At 37.1% G+C, this 19,144-nt stretch overlaps 1 protein-coding gene across 4 annotated transcripts in view; it reads left to right on the forward strand.

Annotated features, from left to right (window-relative positions):
* The window catches only part of ZFHX4 (zinc finger homeobox 4), a 152,631-nt gene that overhangs the window by 27,211 nt on the left and 106,276 nt on the right, over window positions 1-19,144 (forward strand). For 3 of the 4 annotated variants that reach the window (XM_084510165.1, XM_084510167.1, XM_084510166.1), the window contains exon 3: window positions 312-814. In XM_084510165.1, the coding sequence (XP_084366291.1) occupies window positions 312-814 (503 nt within the window). The remainder of the gene's footprint in view (window positions 1-311; window positions 815-19,144) is intronic. The other variant, XM_084510168.1, reaches the window with a different exon arrangement.

Below are 19,144 nucleotides of genomic sequence, written 5' to 3' on the forward strand. Positions count from 1 at the left end.
GTTAATCTAGGCTTTTAAGTTACAAAAGCATTGCTGTTTTGTTATTTTATTGATCAACTTTCATGCCTTTGAAAATACAAATTCCAGAATGACATCATGCCCAGTAGGAGTAATTAAAGCTATCTGATGAGGGAATTTAAAAGTTGAAAGGGATGATTGTAATTGATCCTGATTCAATCCTATTACAGCTTTTTATAGTTTAAGCTCTAGAGAAAGCAAACTCCTTGTCAAGGCTTTATTTTACAGATTCCTTTGTGTGTGCTATGCTTGCTGGTCTCTACTTTCCCTTTTAATTTTTTTTTTTCCTGTAGTAAATAATGAGCTGCCGCCTGAAATCCGGCTTGCCAGTGGTCAGCTAATGGGTGATGACCTGTCCCTCCTTACTGCAGGAGAGCTGTCACCTTATATCAGTGACCCAGCGCTGAAGCTATTCCAGTGTGCTGTTTGCAACAAATTCACCTCTGACAGCCTGGAGGCCCTAAGTGTGCATGTGAGCAGCGAGCGCTCGCTCCCTGAAGAGGAGTGGAGGGCTGTAATTGGAGACATCTACCAGTGCAAGCTCTGTAACTACAACACTCAGCTGAAAGCGAACTTCCAGCTCCACTGCAAGACTGACAAACATATGCAGAAATATCAACTGGTGGCTCACATTAAAGAAGGGGGCAAAACTAATGAGTGGAGGCTGAAGTGTATTGCCATTGGCAACCCGGTTCACCTAAAATGTAATGCTTGTGACTACTACACCAACAGCGTGGATAAATTGCGCTTACATACTACCAATCACAGGCATGAAGCAGCCCTGAAACTGTACAAGGTAAGCCAGTGACAGCAATTTAAGTTGGCACCAAGTAGACTAGGAATTAACTGTTTCAGTGCTAATTGAACAAGACTGTGATTAATCATCAGATTAAATGTTTACAGAAGGTGTATACTTGAAAAAAAATATGCAGGGTAGTCAAGAAGGTGTGCTCCCAGTGAATTGTGTAGATTCACCTGAGGGCTCACTCAGCTTTCACTTTATGGACACAGGGGACATAAGTTTTTTAAAAGTCCTTTCATCATACATAACTAGAGGGGTTTTGCATGTCTTATGATCTTTTCAAACTTTGTCCATAACATTTTGATCAGAGGCTTGACAGAGATTATGGAAAATGATGAATTTTCCATACCGTTCCTAGGAAAAGAGATCACTTTCTGGCTTATATGTCTGTTTGCAACCATAGTCTGTGACAGCCAAGTTATTTTACATCAGTATTTTCAATAAAGACATGTAATATACCACATTATTACCAACGATATTCAAAAGTAAGCACTGCCATCCTTTTGTCTGCCCTTCTTTTGCAAGCCAGTAATGATTTTTCACAAACATGAAAGGGTGTGGTGTAGATAAATATGTTAGTAGAATGGCAACTATATTTTTATCTTTACTGGAAAAAACTATGTGGATATAATGAATATGTGGGAGTGATGAATACCATTTATTACACAACTTGTCATGACTTGTTCCAAACCCTAATTATGGGGTAACTTATTTTCTGCAGTGTGTTTACTGGATTGGCTTGATTGTCTTGGTTCATGTACAAAATATAACACATTCATTTCCAAGATGAATAACTTTGTAACTTATTAAAAACTTCTTTTGTCTAGGGGATAAAAAAATTCAGGAAATATTGCAAACCATTAGTCACTGTAACAAGCTCTAAATATGATTAGAAAATCCATTTTGCAAGTGTTATCTATTGATTTATACTAGAAATCTGTGATAACTAAGCTATAAGGAGTCATCTGCTGATTATAGCAGCTATGCTGGTTTTCTAATCATGTTGAAAACATGTACACATGGAACAAATACAGAAAACCCTCAGCAGATCTGTAGTTTAAGCAAGAAATAACATTTTGCTGGTGTTCAACAATGTTCAAATGGATGCTCTGAGTTAACACAGAGTGCACAGGCAGTAACTTGGATTTTCATTTTATAACCTGATCGTTTTAACCTTGGAGTATCTGCTGTGGACAAAAATGGCAGTAACACAAGATTAGGTCTATTATATTCTCCGACAGTGTTGGTTGCTCTGCTTTTCCTTAACTTCAGGGGGTTGTTTTTGTTTCTGTTTGTATGTTGCTTTTCTAAAGACCCAAATTTTTGTTTTGAAAAGTCCCAAAAGAGCTAAGAGTATAGTTACATAACTTGCCTACCTCAGCAGCAAAACTGTCTTCGGAGGTTCCTGCTCCCTGTCATTCATGAAATGATTCCTTGCGCCCTCCAGTTATGCTGACTGCAGAGCCATGCTGTAAGCCAGGTTTTTGAAATGACCTGGTTAAAACATAGCTGGTCCCCATATCTTTTTTGGAGTGTTAACCTGGATTATTTCCATGATTTGTTTGATAAAGCTAGCCTTCAGAGAGATGCTGCTGCAAAAAATGTCACAGATAAGAATGATAGAATGGGAGATGGGAAGGCAGAAGACTTTTCTCAGATGGCTTTGCTGCTAAAGCTTTAGAGACTTTTGAAAATAAGATGCCATTTTCTTGTTTCAAAATAAAACCATAGGCATAGATATAGAGTTGAAAGATACAAACCAGCTACTCAAAAAAGCATTGTCTCATCACTTCACGCAACCCTATCCCTAGAAAAATCTTGGTCAAATACGTTTGGTTTTGCAGCGTGTTCCACAAAATATTTGATTTGGAGTATAAGGGAGTGAGTCTTAACTCTTAGCCCTCATCAGTTATAATGTCCTGCTGCTGAAGATATTTATTCTTATTTTTCCAAATTCTGGTTTGTTAGATTCAGTTGTGCTTGTGTAGTTCAGCTGTCATATGACCATCAGATGACCAACACTAACCTTGTAAGTTCCATCTCTGAGTCAGTTAAGGTGGAAAACATCTCAGAGGAGGAGGAATGCATAAGTTCTTAAATAGAATCACAGAATCATTTAAGTTGGAAGAGACCTCCAAGATCACCTAGTCAAACCTATGACCTAACACGAACAAGTCCTCCACTAAACCATATCACTACATTTAAATGTATTTTAAATACCTCCAGGGAGGGTGACTCAACCACTTCCCTGGGCAGCCCATTCCAACACCTAACAACCCTTCCAGTAAAGAGTAAAGAACAATCCTTTCAGTAATACCACCTAAACTTCATGTCCTAGCGAAGGATAATACAAATCATAAATCTCATAATCATAAGGTTACTAGTCTCCTAATACCTGTATTTTTAAGATCTGTCCCTAGTGAGAATCTAGTGAGAATCTTAGTGAGATAGCGAGAATCTTAGCTTGTTTGGAAGTTTATGTCTCTCATGATTTCCCAGAGAGGCTTGGAAATTTGAACACTGGTAGGCTTAAAAACTCTCAGAAATCAGACAGCACATACACATGCACACACTATTTTCATATAATCTAATTTTAAAGCTAATTTTAATGGAAGAGTTTTGGTGTGTTAGTGTTTTTTATTATTATTATTATTATTTATATTTTTTTTAAGATTTGGTATTGACAGTACTACAGTGTATCACAAAATATCTGTATCTGTATCAGGAATATAATGCCCCTGTATGTCACCCAGACAACTTCAGTTTTAATTGTGGGTATACATTCAGTCCTTAAAGTGGAAATAAATAAGATTTTGAAAGTCTGTAAAGTTATCTGCTGGCAGACTAGATAGTTTTTTCAGGTCTTGGTGAAGCAGTTGACACCAAGAGAGCTGTAAACTATTTTTTTTTTTTTCTTGATACATCAGTTATACTTTTTAGAGCAATTAAGGAAAAAACAAAACAAACAAACAAACAAAACATTAATTTGTATGAATAATAGATATATGCCTTGGGAGTGATATCGAATATTCATGAATTGTATTTATATTCAAGCAGCTCCTCTAACTCTTTTAAAATTAAGTTGCTGTGAATATGGTTTGGCAATAAAAACTTTAATACTAAAACCATGTGAAAGCTCGGAAAAAGAATCTGTGACTTTGTTCCCTTGCTTTGTCAGGCACCTTAGAGTTTTATCTTTAGTCATTTATGTTTATTTAAATGTTATTGTTTTGTGAATTTTCCTTTTGTAAGTGTTGCCATAACAGCTAGATTTCTTTTCCTCTACTTAACTATTGATAAAATAAAAGGATGTCTTTTCACAATCATAGCTTTTAAAGCTATCATGAACATCAGAGCTTCTCTTCTGAAGGTGAATAATTTTAATCAGTATCAAAATGTCACTTTTAAAGTTAGATTCTAAATGTTGTAAAGTAAAACTTTCAGCTGTTTTCTAAACTAAAAAAGAAAAGGAAGGAAGGGAGGGAGGGAGGAAGGAAGGAAGAAGGAAAGAAGGAAAGAAGGAAAGAAGGAAAGAAGGAAAGAAGGAAAGAAAGAGAAAGAAAGAAAGAAAGAAAGAAAGAAAGAAAGAAAGAAAGAAAGAAAGAAAGAAAGAAAGAAAGAAAGAAAGAAAGAAAGAAAGAAAGAAAGAAAGAAAGAAAGAAAGAAAGAAAGAAAGAAAGAAAGAAAGAAAGAAAGAAAGAAAGAAAGAAAGAAAGAAAGAAAGAAAGAAAGAAAGAAAGAAAGAAAGAAAGAAAGAAAAGGCCTGATTGCTCCTTGCAGAAGGTGCAGTTAGTTGTTTGCTAGGAACAAAGATGACCTTACCCTGAGTGAACTCTGCTTGGGCTAGATGAAATTCCCAAAGACTTGTGTTTGGAATTGTGGAGCTTGATATTAAACCAAATTAAACCACAGGAGACTGGTGAATCCTTCACAGTATCATGAAGCATCCGGTAACTCCCCAAGTAAACAGAGAAAGACACTATAGCAACAGAGTGCATTTCCATTCTGCAGGAGGAAATGTTGGACTTCTGCAGATTTGGGAACCTGAGGTAGGAAAGTGATCTTACTGGATATAAACTACATAGAACTGTAACTGCTCTTAAGGAAGCCATTTTGTGGCTTAGTCAAATAGCTTTTGATTCAGGGAACTGCACATATCATGTCTGGTGCTCATGAAATAGTTTCCAAATACTTTTAATAAATAAATAGTAAAAGGAGTTTTAATCTAACAGGGCAGCCTTTTTGCAAGTAAACTGTAGGGGCTGTAAAGAAGCCTTAGTTAGCCAAGTAACTGAATAAAAGGATCAGTTTATAATCACTATAAAAAAAAAAAATGAAGTCAGTGTATTAAAATATTATTTAATTAGTGAATAATAGCTTTAATATACATTAATTTTATATTGGGTATATATTTCAGTTTACATTTTATATGCAGCTATTTAGGAGCTCAGGGCAAGTGACAAGCAGCAGTTAGCAGACAAATACTCAGCTGCGTGAAAACTCCATTGGTTTTCCCTTTATTGACAAAATATCGATCCATAACACTATTAATGCTATGATTGTCAGTTCAATTTGGATAGATCACTTCACTTGTCCTCTTCTCAAATGGCAAAGATATTACCCAAAAGGAGTGACTTGATTTCAGTTTAAGAAGGTTAAAGGTTAAAGGTTAGCTCAAAAGCATCATCTGCCTTGCTGCTTAACTTTAAACTGATCAATTTAATGAAAATCTGTTTTGCAGATGGTGTTTTAATGTCTTTGGCAGGATTTAGGCAGCTTTAACATTAGACGTATGCTAGTAAAAATTATTTCTTTATTTGACCAGAACAACACCTTTTCTTTTATGTTTAAAGGTAAAAGGCATGTGGGATATGGTATTTTGGCAAAGGACCCAGAAGCAGAAAGTGTTGATGATCTTTCCATATGGGCTCAAAAACAGAATACCTTTATGTCTATTGCTAATGATGACTGAAGAAACAAACAAAGCTGTATTCATTTTTTACCATAATGTTTTACTTTGAAACCATAAAAAAGAATTTCAGTCCAAACTGTCCTTGAAAAAGGCTTGTCTTCTTTGCCTAGAGTGGAATGCAACAGCATTCACATTTTTAACCTGACAGAGCATGCTGATCGTCTCTTTTAGACCTTGTATTTGAAGATCAGCAGTATCTTTTTTATTGTTCACAAACTGAGTAATAATTGTGTTACTTGACTGTAGATACCATAAATAATATGGAAAATTAGTCAATCCAAATGGTAAGTTTTATCTGATGGAGGTTATCCAAATAAACAAAGCATTAGATCCTCAGGAGTGTAAAGCAGAGCTTTGTGTTTGTCTTCTGAGAATCTGGCCCTCACAATTTTTGCCAAGATAATTAAGTTTCAGTACAAGCATGTCTTTCTATTTTCAGATCTATGCAATTCAATAGGAATTTCTTGGGCTGCTAATGCAATACTATTATATGTTAGCTTTGTAATTAGCTAGGACTCTATCCCTTTGCTGAAATGCATTGTAATATTACACACACAAGCATAGCTTGCATGTAGCAGTCATAAAAGTGGTGCCCTTTGTTTCATATTGACCTTCCAACTTATTTAAAAAAGAGTTTACAACGAGCCTTTGTTTTGTCCACAAATGATCATAAACAGCTTTCTAAAGAGCCCAATAAAATGAGATAATCACAAATGTATAACATCACATATTGAAAGGGTAGAAGAACAAACGGGGCTTTTACTATATTTTATAGGATGGATTTATAGCCTGTCCTTGGGTCACTTAGGGCCAAGAATTTTCACGGTCAGCTGGTTGGTCTTGCTAGCTAGAATCCTCTGCAGGAAATGCAAATACCATGCAGCACCTGCTCTTCAGCTGGGGTTGTACAGTGCTTTTTAAAAGCAAGGTGTCCACTTCTCTTCTGGTTCAAAGTCAAAAGCTTAATTAGAATAGCTTTTTTTCTGCATGTGTCGTCAGTGAAGCAGTTTGTTGAGATTCCACAATGCTGTTTGCATATTTGGATTTTAAATAAGTGAGGGATATTGAATGCTTTGCTCATCTTTATCAGGTGCAGGAGGCACAAGTGGGATTTAGTCCATAGGTAACTTTTAGTGTAACAGTTCCCCAAGGAGCCCTGCTTGGGTTTTTCTCATTATCCTTGTTCTGGATGAAAGCCTCGTTGTTAGGAATTAACAACTGAACTGAGGGTGTGAAGTATATGCATGTGGAGGTGAATGGACTAACAGCCCTAATCACTTTGTTTGCTTTACTCTGTTTGGCATGATTTTGATACTTGATCAGTAGAGAATTAGCACGAAGTTGTATTCTTTTCATTTCACTTGTCCTGCACCAACTTCGTAATTTAAAATCAAATATCCTAGGTATGTTCCAGTCCAATTATTGAACTGTCATTGTCTCGGTATGATGGTAAAAGAGGTCAGGAGATTGTGCAGCATTGATTTGCATAAAAATCATTGTGCAAAGGAAATTGGAATATGTCTGCACATCTGAGGAGGCAAAACATGTTTTGCTTAATCTTATTCTTGCTGTCTGTTTTGGTGAAGAAAGCTGTTTTCAGTGATAAACAAAACTTATTCAAATTTGTTGCTAAACATAAACCTCAGGATAGAGGATATTTCATTATTTATAGTACTTTAAGATTTATGATCATTTAAGGTTTTAAATGTTTTACGAAATTTAATTTCCACCACATGTTTTTGTTACTGTAGTTCAGATTATGCTGTTGTGCTTGCACATATAAAAACAAAGGTTGAAAGAACACATTGTACAGTCAACTCATGAACATGCTAACTGTACCTACTTATACACAATAGACAAGTACATTTATTTGAACAAAATATAGGGGGGTAGTTGAATAATAATTTCAAATTTATTATTTTCTACTTTAAATTTAAAATATAATAGTTGAGAAATAATTTTCACATTATATTTCATGTATATTCTATTTGATATTCAGGTGTTGTCTGATTCTCCTGCCGAGATGGTCCTATATACATTGCAAAAAATGACATGCGTTGGATTCAGTTTATGGTACACTGCTAAAGCAAAAAAATAATACTCTCAAATTCTTTAGGGAATCCCCATTGAAACGTTGTCCAGGATCCCACTCTTTAGTATTATTGTGGATGATGATGTATAAGGCTACTCTTTAAAAGAAGGCTGTACCAGACTATTTGGTCATGATTTCCAGAGCAGAGCCTGCCCAGGGGAGCATGACTTTGTCGTTCCCCTGGCAGAGCAGGAAGAGTGAGTAAGGAGGAGATCAAAAGCAGCATAAAGAGGATCAGCCTCATTTATTCAGTATGCTCAACACAAAAAAAAATGGCTGTATAACAGCTGTTTTTTGTGCCTGGATTTCTTTCATTCTGATATTAAGAGAACTATGTAATTATTCCTAACTGAGATTCAAGGTAGAGATGCAATGTATAGTGAATATAAGAGTATTGTGTGCTTATTTGTGTACATGCATAAATTGATTGCAGCTATGAACTTAGCAGCCACTTCCACCTAGCCTTGCAACATAGATTTACTTGTTGCCCTTAGGAGATTTTATCTGATAGTGCACCACACATTACAGGTGTCTTCTCTAAAATTTGTAAACACAGTTTAGCAGACTCTTCCGGGTGGGATTTTTCTGTACAATCTCTTCTGCATAATTAAGAATAAGCATTGAAAAAAAATACAGGCATGACAGGAAAGTTGTATTTTGACATGCATGTGTATTTCAGATTTACTATTGTATTTGATAAGTGTCTGGGCAGAAGCATTCCATGGGTCTATGCATTTGTCAGTCCATCCAGAAAAAATGCCGGATTTGGGAATCTTAGGAGGCTGTCAAGGTTGGTGAGAATAAATCTTAAATACTTCATATCAAGAACTGAGCTTTGAGTGGTGTAATACAAAGCTCTTGAGACTGCATTGTCTCTATATGTGTCTTTCTCTCTAGATAAAGAAATTAATTTTCTGCATTTATTTTTTTTTCCTTTGGGGTAGCATTATCTAGCAACAGTCTGGTCAAATTTTTTTAAGGGAAGATAGTGAAGAGACTGGTGTGAAATGCTGAGCAATACCAATTCTGTTGGGTCTAGCAAGAGCTGGTCACAATGCAAGAGATGTATTTTATTGGATAAAATTTCATGTGTGTATTTGTTGGCAAAATACAATGAAGTACAACAGGAAATAGGTAGTAATTGCATTAAATGTGGGTAGGATTTTAATGTTAAAAAAAAATACCGGAGGTAGCTTTAATATTTTTAGCTCCTGGTGGTCTGTCTGTCTTTTAGGCTGGTGTACTTAACACAGGCAGATAGTGCAGAATGACAATGGTACATCCTCATGCTTATATATAAAGAAGATGAAGCTATGGTGAGAATTGCAAGACCTTCCCTTTTTGGACAGCTGTGAAGGAGGATGTCATGGAAATGACCCCCTTGGTCTGCAGACGAAGGTGCCAGCCTTGCAATTCTGCAGCAGACAGATACACAGAGTATTATGTACCATAGCCTCAGGGGAAACTGTATGTGCTACTCTCCCTGTGGGAGGGAAGACATTAAGATAATCTTTAGCTTTTAAAGACAGGGGGCATTGAAGGAAACAAAAATTGAGCAAAGGTTGTCCTTGAATGATGAAGTGTGCAGAGTCCCCTGCCTGGGGCATCCTCCTACAGTAGCAGTGACAAAAACAGAAAACCTGTTTTTATCACATAGGAAGACTGTGAACAATGCTCTCTGCTTATATGCATGATTGGGAAACCATATATATTTCTAAAGGGAAGCATAACTGGTAAAAAATAATAAATAAATAAATAAATAAATAATGGATGTTTGACCGCATTATTTGTCTGATAAAAAATGTACTTTTTTCTGTTTAAAACTGTTATCCTTGAGTGTTAATCAAACCATAATGTTAACATGATTCACATGTCAAAAATACACAATATATAACTATCATTTTATTGATGAATTATGTGCAAGTGACGTGGGATATAGGAATATTCCATGTCACGTGCACATACTAATTCAGGAGTTTGCCCATAGTAATTCAGGAGTTTGCCCAAAGAACAGATTTTATTTATGATCACTGTTTTCCCTTGTAATTAGTCACAAAGAATAAAAGCATATGGTGCTTCCTTGCACTGGTTCTGGTAAAATAAATAAATTAATAAATAGGTCTGCCTCTACCCATAAAAACAGCACAGAATCTGCTGTTCAGGGATACATCAGAGATACATTGTACACAAACTCTTTTATAAAAAAAAAATATATATATATAGGATATATATATATATCCTTATTCAGAGAAACTTCAAGACCAATCCTGTTATGATGACACTGTTTAAACCAAAGGCATACCATGACCATGTCATTATGATGACACTGTTTAAACCAAAGGCAGAAGCTTGGTACTTTTACAGCTAGAATAATGAAACAAAGTCTAAGGATTTCGGTATTCTTGCTTTCTGTGTGTGCTAGTGATGAGAGCATTGAAAAAGGCTTGCTTTACTTCTGAAATGAGGCAGCTTTTAGTATCTAGATGTTACTATTTTGGAAATGCCCTTTGGCATTTGCAGATACGTACTCAGCTAATGAATGAGTGGAAATTAGGAAGACTGAAGCTGGTGGAAAAAAACAAGCAGCCAAACTGCAAGGGTTTCTGAAAACCTTATGCCCTTATTTGTCCAGAAACTTCTGTGACTCGAAATCTTTGACCCAGGGGGAAGTCAGCATCCTGCTGGTATATATCAGAGTGGCATCTTGTGAAGTCAGTCTCAGATGACCAAATCATAGTCTACAAAATATTAAGAAAAATTTTACCAAGTTCATGACCTAGAGTCACTGGGTCAATTCAAAGGCACTACTGTCTCCAGGACCTACACTGCTGCAGATGCATCTCAGAAACAGGTGTTTTGCCTAAGTTGTTGATACCCTTTGTCAGTTTTTTTGTTTGCTAAGATAGTCTCCTTTGTCACAGTGAATTGGATCTGCTGTGAATATGCTCTGTCTCCCTGTTCTTGTATCAACTGGTATGACTTGCAATGTGTCAGGCTTCGTAAGTATCTTCATGATACTTGAGTTTATGTCTCATATAAAACTCAAAGGATGAAAAACTTCAGAAAAAATCATTAGGACACCTGTTGGGTATTTTTGAGAAAGAGTAAATCCTTTCTCAGTTAGGCACTTTGTAGTCTGATTATTTGAAAGACAAAAATAGGTTTGTGGGATGAGCTATGACCAACATACAGCACAGAGAACCTGAAACCAGAAGTTTTCCTGGGCTGCTTATTTTCTTTCATGAGTTCTCCAATGGACAGCTCAAATTCTGTGACCTCAGCTACCTTAAAAGTACCAAAGGGATGATAAGGTTTGCGTAAGACATTTTGGGGTATACAAATGACAATAACTATGCTGGTGTTTAAAAGTTATATGTATGAGATATTTTTCATGAAAAGGAAGAGAATTGAGCTGATAATAAATAAAGAGCTCTGAAATCTCATGTTACAGAATTCAAGCCTGTTTTCCAATTCTCTCAGCTTCTGATCTCTGCAGGTATAAAGGTTCCATGCCTCTTGCATTCACAACAACAAGGAAACAAATGTCTCTCCTTTACTTTTACTAGTTGTGTATTCTTATAGCTTTAGAAGGTGAGCTCAATACTATCTCAACTGGGAAACAGTGCATGGCCTTTGGTAAAAAGAAAATGTGTCTCTAACCAAGCAGAGGCAAGAGAGAGGTTGTCCCCCAGTATGTTGGCAGCTTAATGGACCTTATAGAAACATAACTAAGCATACCACTTAATTTCTTCATATTTGTGGAGAAATATCTGTCTTTTTCTCTCCCTATATTTATCTGTATATCTGTCTGATACAGTATCTGTTACTGGGAGGAATGAGTTAGAGATGAAATCTGAAGTTGTTCATGATCATGAGAACTTTGTAGAGCCAGACATTACCCAAGGCTAGTAGAAGTCACAGTTGTTGGAGACCGGGATTCTTGCACAGAGGGTGCAGTGAGGGGAGGCAAAAAGGCAGGTGTATGCACTTATAAAAGTGTACACTTCCCCAGAGCATAAACAGAATTTAAAATTATGTGTGTCCATACATACCACAGGCTGCTACTGTCACCTGATAAAATACTATACAGATGTCTATATATGTTAGCGTCTGCTGTAGTAAAGGTTGGATTTCCATTTCTGTTCTATTTTCCATCTCCTAGTTACTCATAATTTTCTTATAAACACTTCTAGGACTGAAATTATCAGGATTTGTGCTAGCTTTAAAGAACATTTCTTTCTTCTTTGGAGGTGTTTCTGAATCACCTCATCGTGAGTTATCTTACCCACCTGTCCTAATGAAAAATACTCCATTGCAAATAAAATTAGTCAAGTAAATCTCTTGCAATGGCTATCCATGACATAAGAGAATGCTATTTTAGAAGAAACAACACATTAATTGGCCAAGCATGTAATCATTGTCCTATCACAGCAAATTATACCATTAGTCCAACTTATCTAATGTCTTTGCTCCAGACCAGCTAACAATTGCTTCCCAGACCAGAGTAAAAAAAATTTTTAGTGAGAAAATATGGAATAATATTGCTCATAAAGGATAATATTTTTTTTTCTCAGATGTCCTCTTTAGTTAAAGAACAATGAATTGACATTGTACAAATTCAAATATATATGTATATATTTTCTTTCAAAAAAAAAATGGTCTTTGGATAGTCTTATATGTACACAAATATCAATTCAGTTCATAAACTTAACTCTCAGCTTCCCACATGCAGTGGGAAGGAGTTCCAGAGGTTATTTTAACCTCCATATAAATATGATTGCTTAAAAATCTCTTGTAATTTATTTAAGTCATATGTTTTGTTTGTTTATTCATCTGGTAGCAGAACAAGAAATATAATGTGTTCTTACTTGTTTTATGGTCTTTCTATATAATCTTTATTTCTTCATAAGTAATCTTTATGATTATTTTATGATCTATCATGTCTTTCTTCTGCTTAAACTATTTGTGCACCATACAATTTCATTTTATTCATTGCTGCTTTCAGTGGAAGTTTTTCCACATTTCTACTAATTCCAATGCTGGTCTCTGAACTCTTCCTACCCCTGCTAATTTTTTTCTAGAGATATTCAGATATTTCAGAACTGAACACACTGTCCTCACTGTAGCTATATATATATATTTTTTTTTTCATCATGCATGGTGCCTGGTACATCCAAATATGTATCTGCTTTAAACAAATACTATTTTATTCTGTTGTAACAACTGCAAGTATCAGTACAGGCAGTGACCTGCTGGAGAAGAGCTCTGCAGAGAAGGACCTGGGGGTCCTGGTGTACGACAGGTTGGCCATGAGCCAGCAATGTGCCCTGGTGGCCAAGAAGGCCAGCAGGATCTTGTCGTGCATTAAAAGGAGCATGGCCAGGAGGTCAAGGGAGGTGATCCTCCCTCTGTCAGGCCTCACCTGGAGTACTGTGTCCAGTTCTGTGTACCAGCTCCCTGGTACAAAAAAGACAGGAATCTCCTCGAAAGAGTCCAGCAGAGGGCCACAAAGATGATACAGGGCCTGGAGCATCTCCCCTATGAGGAAAGGCTGAGAGACCAGGGTCTGTTGAGAAAACAGACCTGGGACTTAAGAAAAGAAGACTGAGAGGGGATGTTAATAATGTTTATAAGTATCTTAAGTGTCAAAGAAAGAGGTCAACTTCTTTTCAGTGGTTTATGGGGACAGGACAAGGGGCAATGGCCAAAAAATAGATCACAGGAAGTTGCACCAACATGCAAAAGAACTTCTTCATGGGGAGGGTGATAGAGCACTGGAACAGGCTGCCCAGGGAGCTTGTGGAGTCTCCTTCTCTGGAAATATTCAAGGTCTCTCTGGACACCTACCTGGGCAACCTGCTGTAGGGAACCTGCTTTGGCAGGGGGGTTGGACCCAATGATCTCTTGAGGTCCTTTCCAACCACTACATTTCTGTGATTCTGTGATTCTGTTCTGGATTTATGTTGTCTCTTTGCATGACTTTCTTCGTACTGATGCCCAAGTTTCCTGGACTTGTTACATTTAATTTAGACACCAGTAATATGTTTGATTGGTTCAGATGGTTCCTTATAATATATATTTTCTTGGATTAATTTGTCAATACTAAATTTCACCTGTCTGCATAGCTAGTTTTACACCTGTCTGGCATTCCTGATGTTCTTTGGCTGGTTTCGACTGGCATGAATTCTTTTACACTCTCTTGAAGATCAGTCCTAGTCTGATGGTAGAAGACTCAGAGGTCACCTTTGCTATGTTGAATGGCTTGTTATTTCTTGTAGCTTGGTTTCTGCCTGTCAGTTTCCAGCCAATGATTTTTTTTTTTTTTTCTTCCCTTTGTGGTAGGTGCCTACATTAAGTGGTTAGGCTATCTCATGCTTAGTTAGTGGCCAGAGAAAAACTCCAATTCTGAATTACACTGTGGAAGAATTAATTCCCTCTACTACTAAGAGGGTGAGGAAAAGAATCATCTGGCTTACTCCTTTGTCACATTGCCTGTCTCTTCAAAGAGCAGTTGCCTCTTCTTGCTTTCTCATGTCTATTGATGACACAGTTTCTTGGGGTTGCAGATATCAGTAGACAGTTAACTGGTCGTTGAGCCTGAAGAAAATAAATAGCTAATTAGCCATCTAGCTGCAATAAATAAATAAATAAATAAATAAATAAATAAATTTCCCAGATACTCATTTGCACATACAAAACAGAAGATGTTGTTTCTGCAAGTGGACTACAAGTCTGAGGCATAACTCAGACTTTGTAATGTGCTCTTTTTCAGTGCTAACTTTAACGTATTATTGATTGTTATTAAGGTACACTGTGAAATACAGATGGGATGTCTTTTGTGGTTGAACTCGTACTGTGGGAACTGTGTTGACTTTTGGATTGTTCTGGCCTTCATGCTGCTTGACATTAAAACCTTTCACATTAAGGTTTAGAAAAGAAAGAAATGTACAGTAACTAAGTTGCCCTCTACATAGTGTGAAGTAATGTGAAACAATGATGCCAAATGCCCTTCCCACGAAGTCCGCACAAAATCTGAAATGAAATACTAATTTCAGAGCAAACCAGGAAGTTTGTGATTCCCTGTGTGAGTATATACACTGTTTCAGAGTAGTCACCACCTAATTTTAATTATCCATGCTACCTGCTGAAGGAAATGCTAAAAGTGAAGGGATTAGGGCTCTGATTTTCAGAGATGCCAAGTGCTAGCAGCTCCTGTTGACTGCCTGTGTTTAACAGCCCAGCCATCAGCTCAGGCTCAGGTGGTCACCAGCTCCTCTGTGCTGGCTGCCAGACTGTCCTTGCACAGCCCTCTGGGATGGCACTGGCTACATGAGCCCCTGAACTGGCTATTTTGAAATATATTTTAAAAATTACATCAGAGGATCAATTACTGCTAAGTGTCACTACTGCACCCTGTGATACTGCTAATTAGTTAAAGCAAAAGAGGCATGCTGATAGGCATTTTTCTTGGCTGTTGCACACTGAATAACTGCACAAAATCAGATTTGAAATGCTTCTAGAGTCTCTCCTCTCCCTCCTGGAAAATTAAGGTACAAAAATTGCTTTTTCTATTTTATTTCCTATGCATATAAAATAAACTAAAATACTTATGAATTGTTCTCACTCTTTCCACCAATTTATACCTTATAATAGTTTGCTTCTGTTTGAAACTCTTCTTAAAAAAGGGTATTAGTCTTTGGAGAAAACTTAAAATACAGAAATTTACAACAAAGGCATGGTCAAGGACAACTCTCTAACCTTGGCACAGCTCCCTCTCTGCCATGAAAGGAGCAAAAACAAGTGGAGATTTGCTGCAAGTTCCCGGCCATGGGGGAGGGAAGGGTTGCTCCACTGGTGTCGGGGAGTCTCTGGCAGCACACTGGTGGTGTTGGGGAGTCTCTGTCTGGCAGTGCACTGGCTGTGTGAGTCCCATCTTTCTCCTGCACACCATGCAGGGGGATTTGTTAGGAGAAGGACCAGGAAGGGCAGCAGCTAGGGCACACATCAGTGTGTATGTGATGAGAAGGAAATCCTTCCTGCACTAGTAGCCATGGGGGGCTCCCGGGCAGAGCTGGCTCAAAGGGATGCTGGGGACTGCAGGAACCTTTTTGTCTGGTACAGAAAAGTTGCAGCTACAGTCACAAGACTGCATATATATATATATACTATTTCCTGCATTCCTGCGTTTTGATCCCTGGGTCAAGTGAGTTTTAATTCTTCTCTATTCACCTTGCAGGGAGCCTGGATGGGCTGTGTTGGTGGGTTCTGGACTTGAGGAATTACCACAGCTGTTTCCAAGCACCAACTGTTCATTTTAGTTGCTAAAACTTATACCAGGCTCTCACTCAGCCCCCTCCTCCCAAATCACAAAAAATACTTTTAATCTAACTTTTATGTTTTGGTGAAGATAATTTTCTGGATTTGCCACAAAAAAAAAAAAAAAAAAAAAAAAAAATGTTCAGTTGCCAATGACATGCACAGGTTACATGAGGCATTTTCTTTAGTGTAAGAGAGCACATACTGTTAAACTAAAATCTGAACAATTAAATAGATACAGGGTTTTTACTAGTTACATGATTTCTTATCCTCTGTAGGATTAGTTTGAGGTTTATATTTTAAATTTGTTTGTTTCTTATTAAAATGGTGATGAAAGAGACGGGAAGAATGTGAGCCTAATCCATCTTTGTTGTAGTACTGCTGATCTTGTTAGTGTTAGTCCAAGGATGAAGCTGGCCCAGGAGTTTTCCAAAATGACAGTGTTTCCTAACTGTTAACTGACTGGAACATGGCTCTCCTGTGGTTTGACTACTGTGGTTTGTCACTACTGTGGGAGATTATTCAGTTCAAAAAGTTCTGTTATTTGTGTAATTTCTTGCTGAAATTGATGGTTACATTTTTTTCCCCCTAAGTTTATTTCTAGAGTTTTTCCATTTGTTTTTGGTGCTCTAGAGAAAAGGGTGGTTACAAAGGGACAGCCAGAGAGACTGCTCTGCAGAGAGGGTGTGAAAAAGATGAGAAGATGTGAATTTGGAAGTGTTTTTCTTCCCACTGAAACAGCTCCCCTGCTTGATACCAAGTGTATGTTGTTAGAACTAAATCCACCCTCTAAATATCTTTTACAGATCAAAACTGGTTACTGGGTAGCGATAATCATGACATACTTTGTGACCATAGGTCACCTCACCAGTGGCCAGTTTCTCCTCCTAAATTATTCTCCACTTGTGAGCATTTTTCAAGCAGCTACTATTTAAAACCAGAAAGCCTCCACCCTGAAAGGCCCCAACCTGTCAGAAACATTTCCTCTCTTGCCTCAAGTTTGGAATTTCACTCTAAAGCTCCATCTCCCTCAGGACTTTTCAGAGTGTCATCTTTGCCTGGTGGTTTGCTCTTTGCAACCTCAGCTGAGCATGCATGCTGCTAGTGCTCACCACCTCACCACAGTCTTCTTCCTGCTCTTCTGACATCTCTATGTGTCTATTTTCACAGTGCCATCTATGTCTGGATCAGTGTCATTCCTGCTGTACTTAGCCCAATTTCATTTTTGCCAAGCCTAAAACTCCTTTATATTTTTGCTCTTTCCCACTTTCTCTTGTGTATACATGTGTGAGTGTTTGTGTACATTATCACATATGCATTTCTAATTATTTGGGATGAGTAGGATAAAGTTTGTATTGTCTTGAGTTTGAGTTGGCTGTGTTGTTTTTAAGTAATAAAGACAGAAAAGGTATGCTGACCATTCCACAGGAAACTATCATGCATTTGAACCTCCTGCATATTTTGCATTAGGAAAAATATGTTAGAAATTTGTAGTGTTCTTTAACTGTATCAATACTATTTTTTTCATATGGCTGTACATACCAAGCCAAGCTCCATTAATACTAAGGGGAAAAAATACATTGTGACTTTGTAACTAAAATATTTTAGAAACCTCTTACATTTTTCCTATAATAGCTTTTCCATATATAATAGTGTTTCAGTTTGAGTGCCTGACATCTCAAGGCCTATCAGAGCTAAAAACAAGTGCTAGCATTCTGCTGGAAAGCTGGAAACTTCTCACTTCCAATGCTATAAAACTCCTTTTTCAGACACACAGATCACAAGATTAACATGTAATTGGTAGAAGGCCCATCCTGGGTGTTGGCCCAATGTAATTTGAAAGAAAATTTTTCCATTTGAAAGGAAGAAAGGAAAAATAACTTGATGGTGGTTTGCAATGAAACCAAACTAATGACAGCTAATTTAAGCTATCTGGGCTGGGAACACTAGTATTAACTACCCATGGAGATAGTTTTAGATCTGGTTTCAAGCACAGAGATTCTATTGACAAAACCTTCTAGGAGACTTGAGACTTCCTGAAGATCATGTCCCCCTACCTTCCACATGAGTAGTAGTACAGAAGTGCACCTTGGGGCACCAGAGCATTCCTTGTGAAGAATGCTGGACCCATGCTGGGTTCACATTGTCAATCCAAAATCTCCATGTGGCATCAATAAGGCAAAATACAGCATATAAGAACTCCAGACCATGGTCTTTCATTCTGTTTTAGTCATAACCAGTAGGTCAAATAGAAGGAATTATCTGGCTTTATAAAGGTGTCTAATCAGGAATTTGATATTCTCAGCACATATCCTAATGAGGCTCTGTGATGTAATTTTGAAAGTGTTAAGGTCTGGCCCAAGTCATATCAAAGGTAAATTTTCCATTGGCTTTGGTGGCACTAAAATTTCACAATGACATAGTTATCTATGCTATAAAAAAAAATGGTCTATGTTCATGTGTATATAACATATGCATGTGCAAATGGTTCTGCTATATTTTATCCAATTATATAAACTGTGTTTAAGCCAGCTAATACGCAGATTTCTAGAATGAATGAACTTAAAAGTCTGGATAGTGGTGAAATAGTCAGGGAATGCAATTGAAGAGTGTTTAGAACAATTGTAATACCGAGAGCTTTTGTTCAATTTACTAGATGCCTTCCTAGTATTAAAAAATAAAATCATGTTTGTTTGTTTGTTTTCCTAGTTTTATCATTTTTCAGCTACAAATATTTTACATTATAAAACTGTGTAAATCAGCCTCAAAACTGGGATGCCTAAGAGCAGATAAACTAAAGACTTAAGTGCTTTGGGCTAACTTCTCTTACCAGCTTTCATAGATACAAAGGAAGACTGTACTTGAAACCCCTCATCAGAACAAAATGAACATTTTAGTATTCTTGGACATAATATTAGGCTAACATGCTCTCTGACTGACATCT

The sequence above is a fragment of the Aythya ferina genome (assembly GCF_964211825.1).
Source record: "Aythya ferina genome assembly, chromosome: 2".
Taxonomy (NCBI): domain Eukaryota; kingdom Metazoa; phylum Chordata; class Aves; order Anseriformes; family Anatidae; genus Aythya; species Aythya ferina.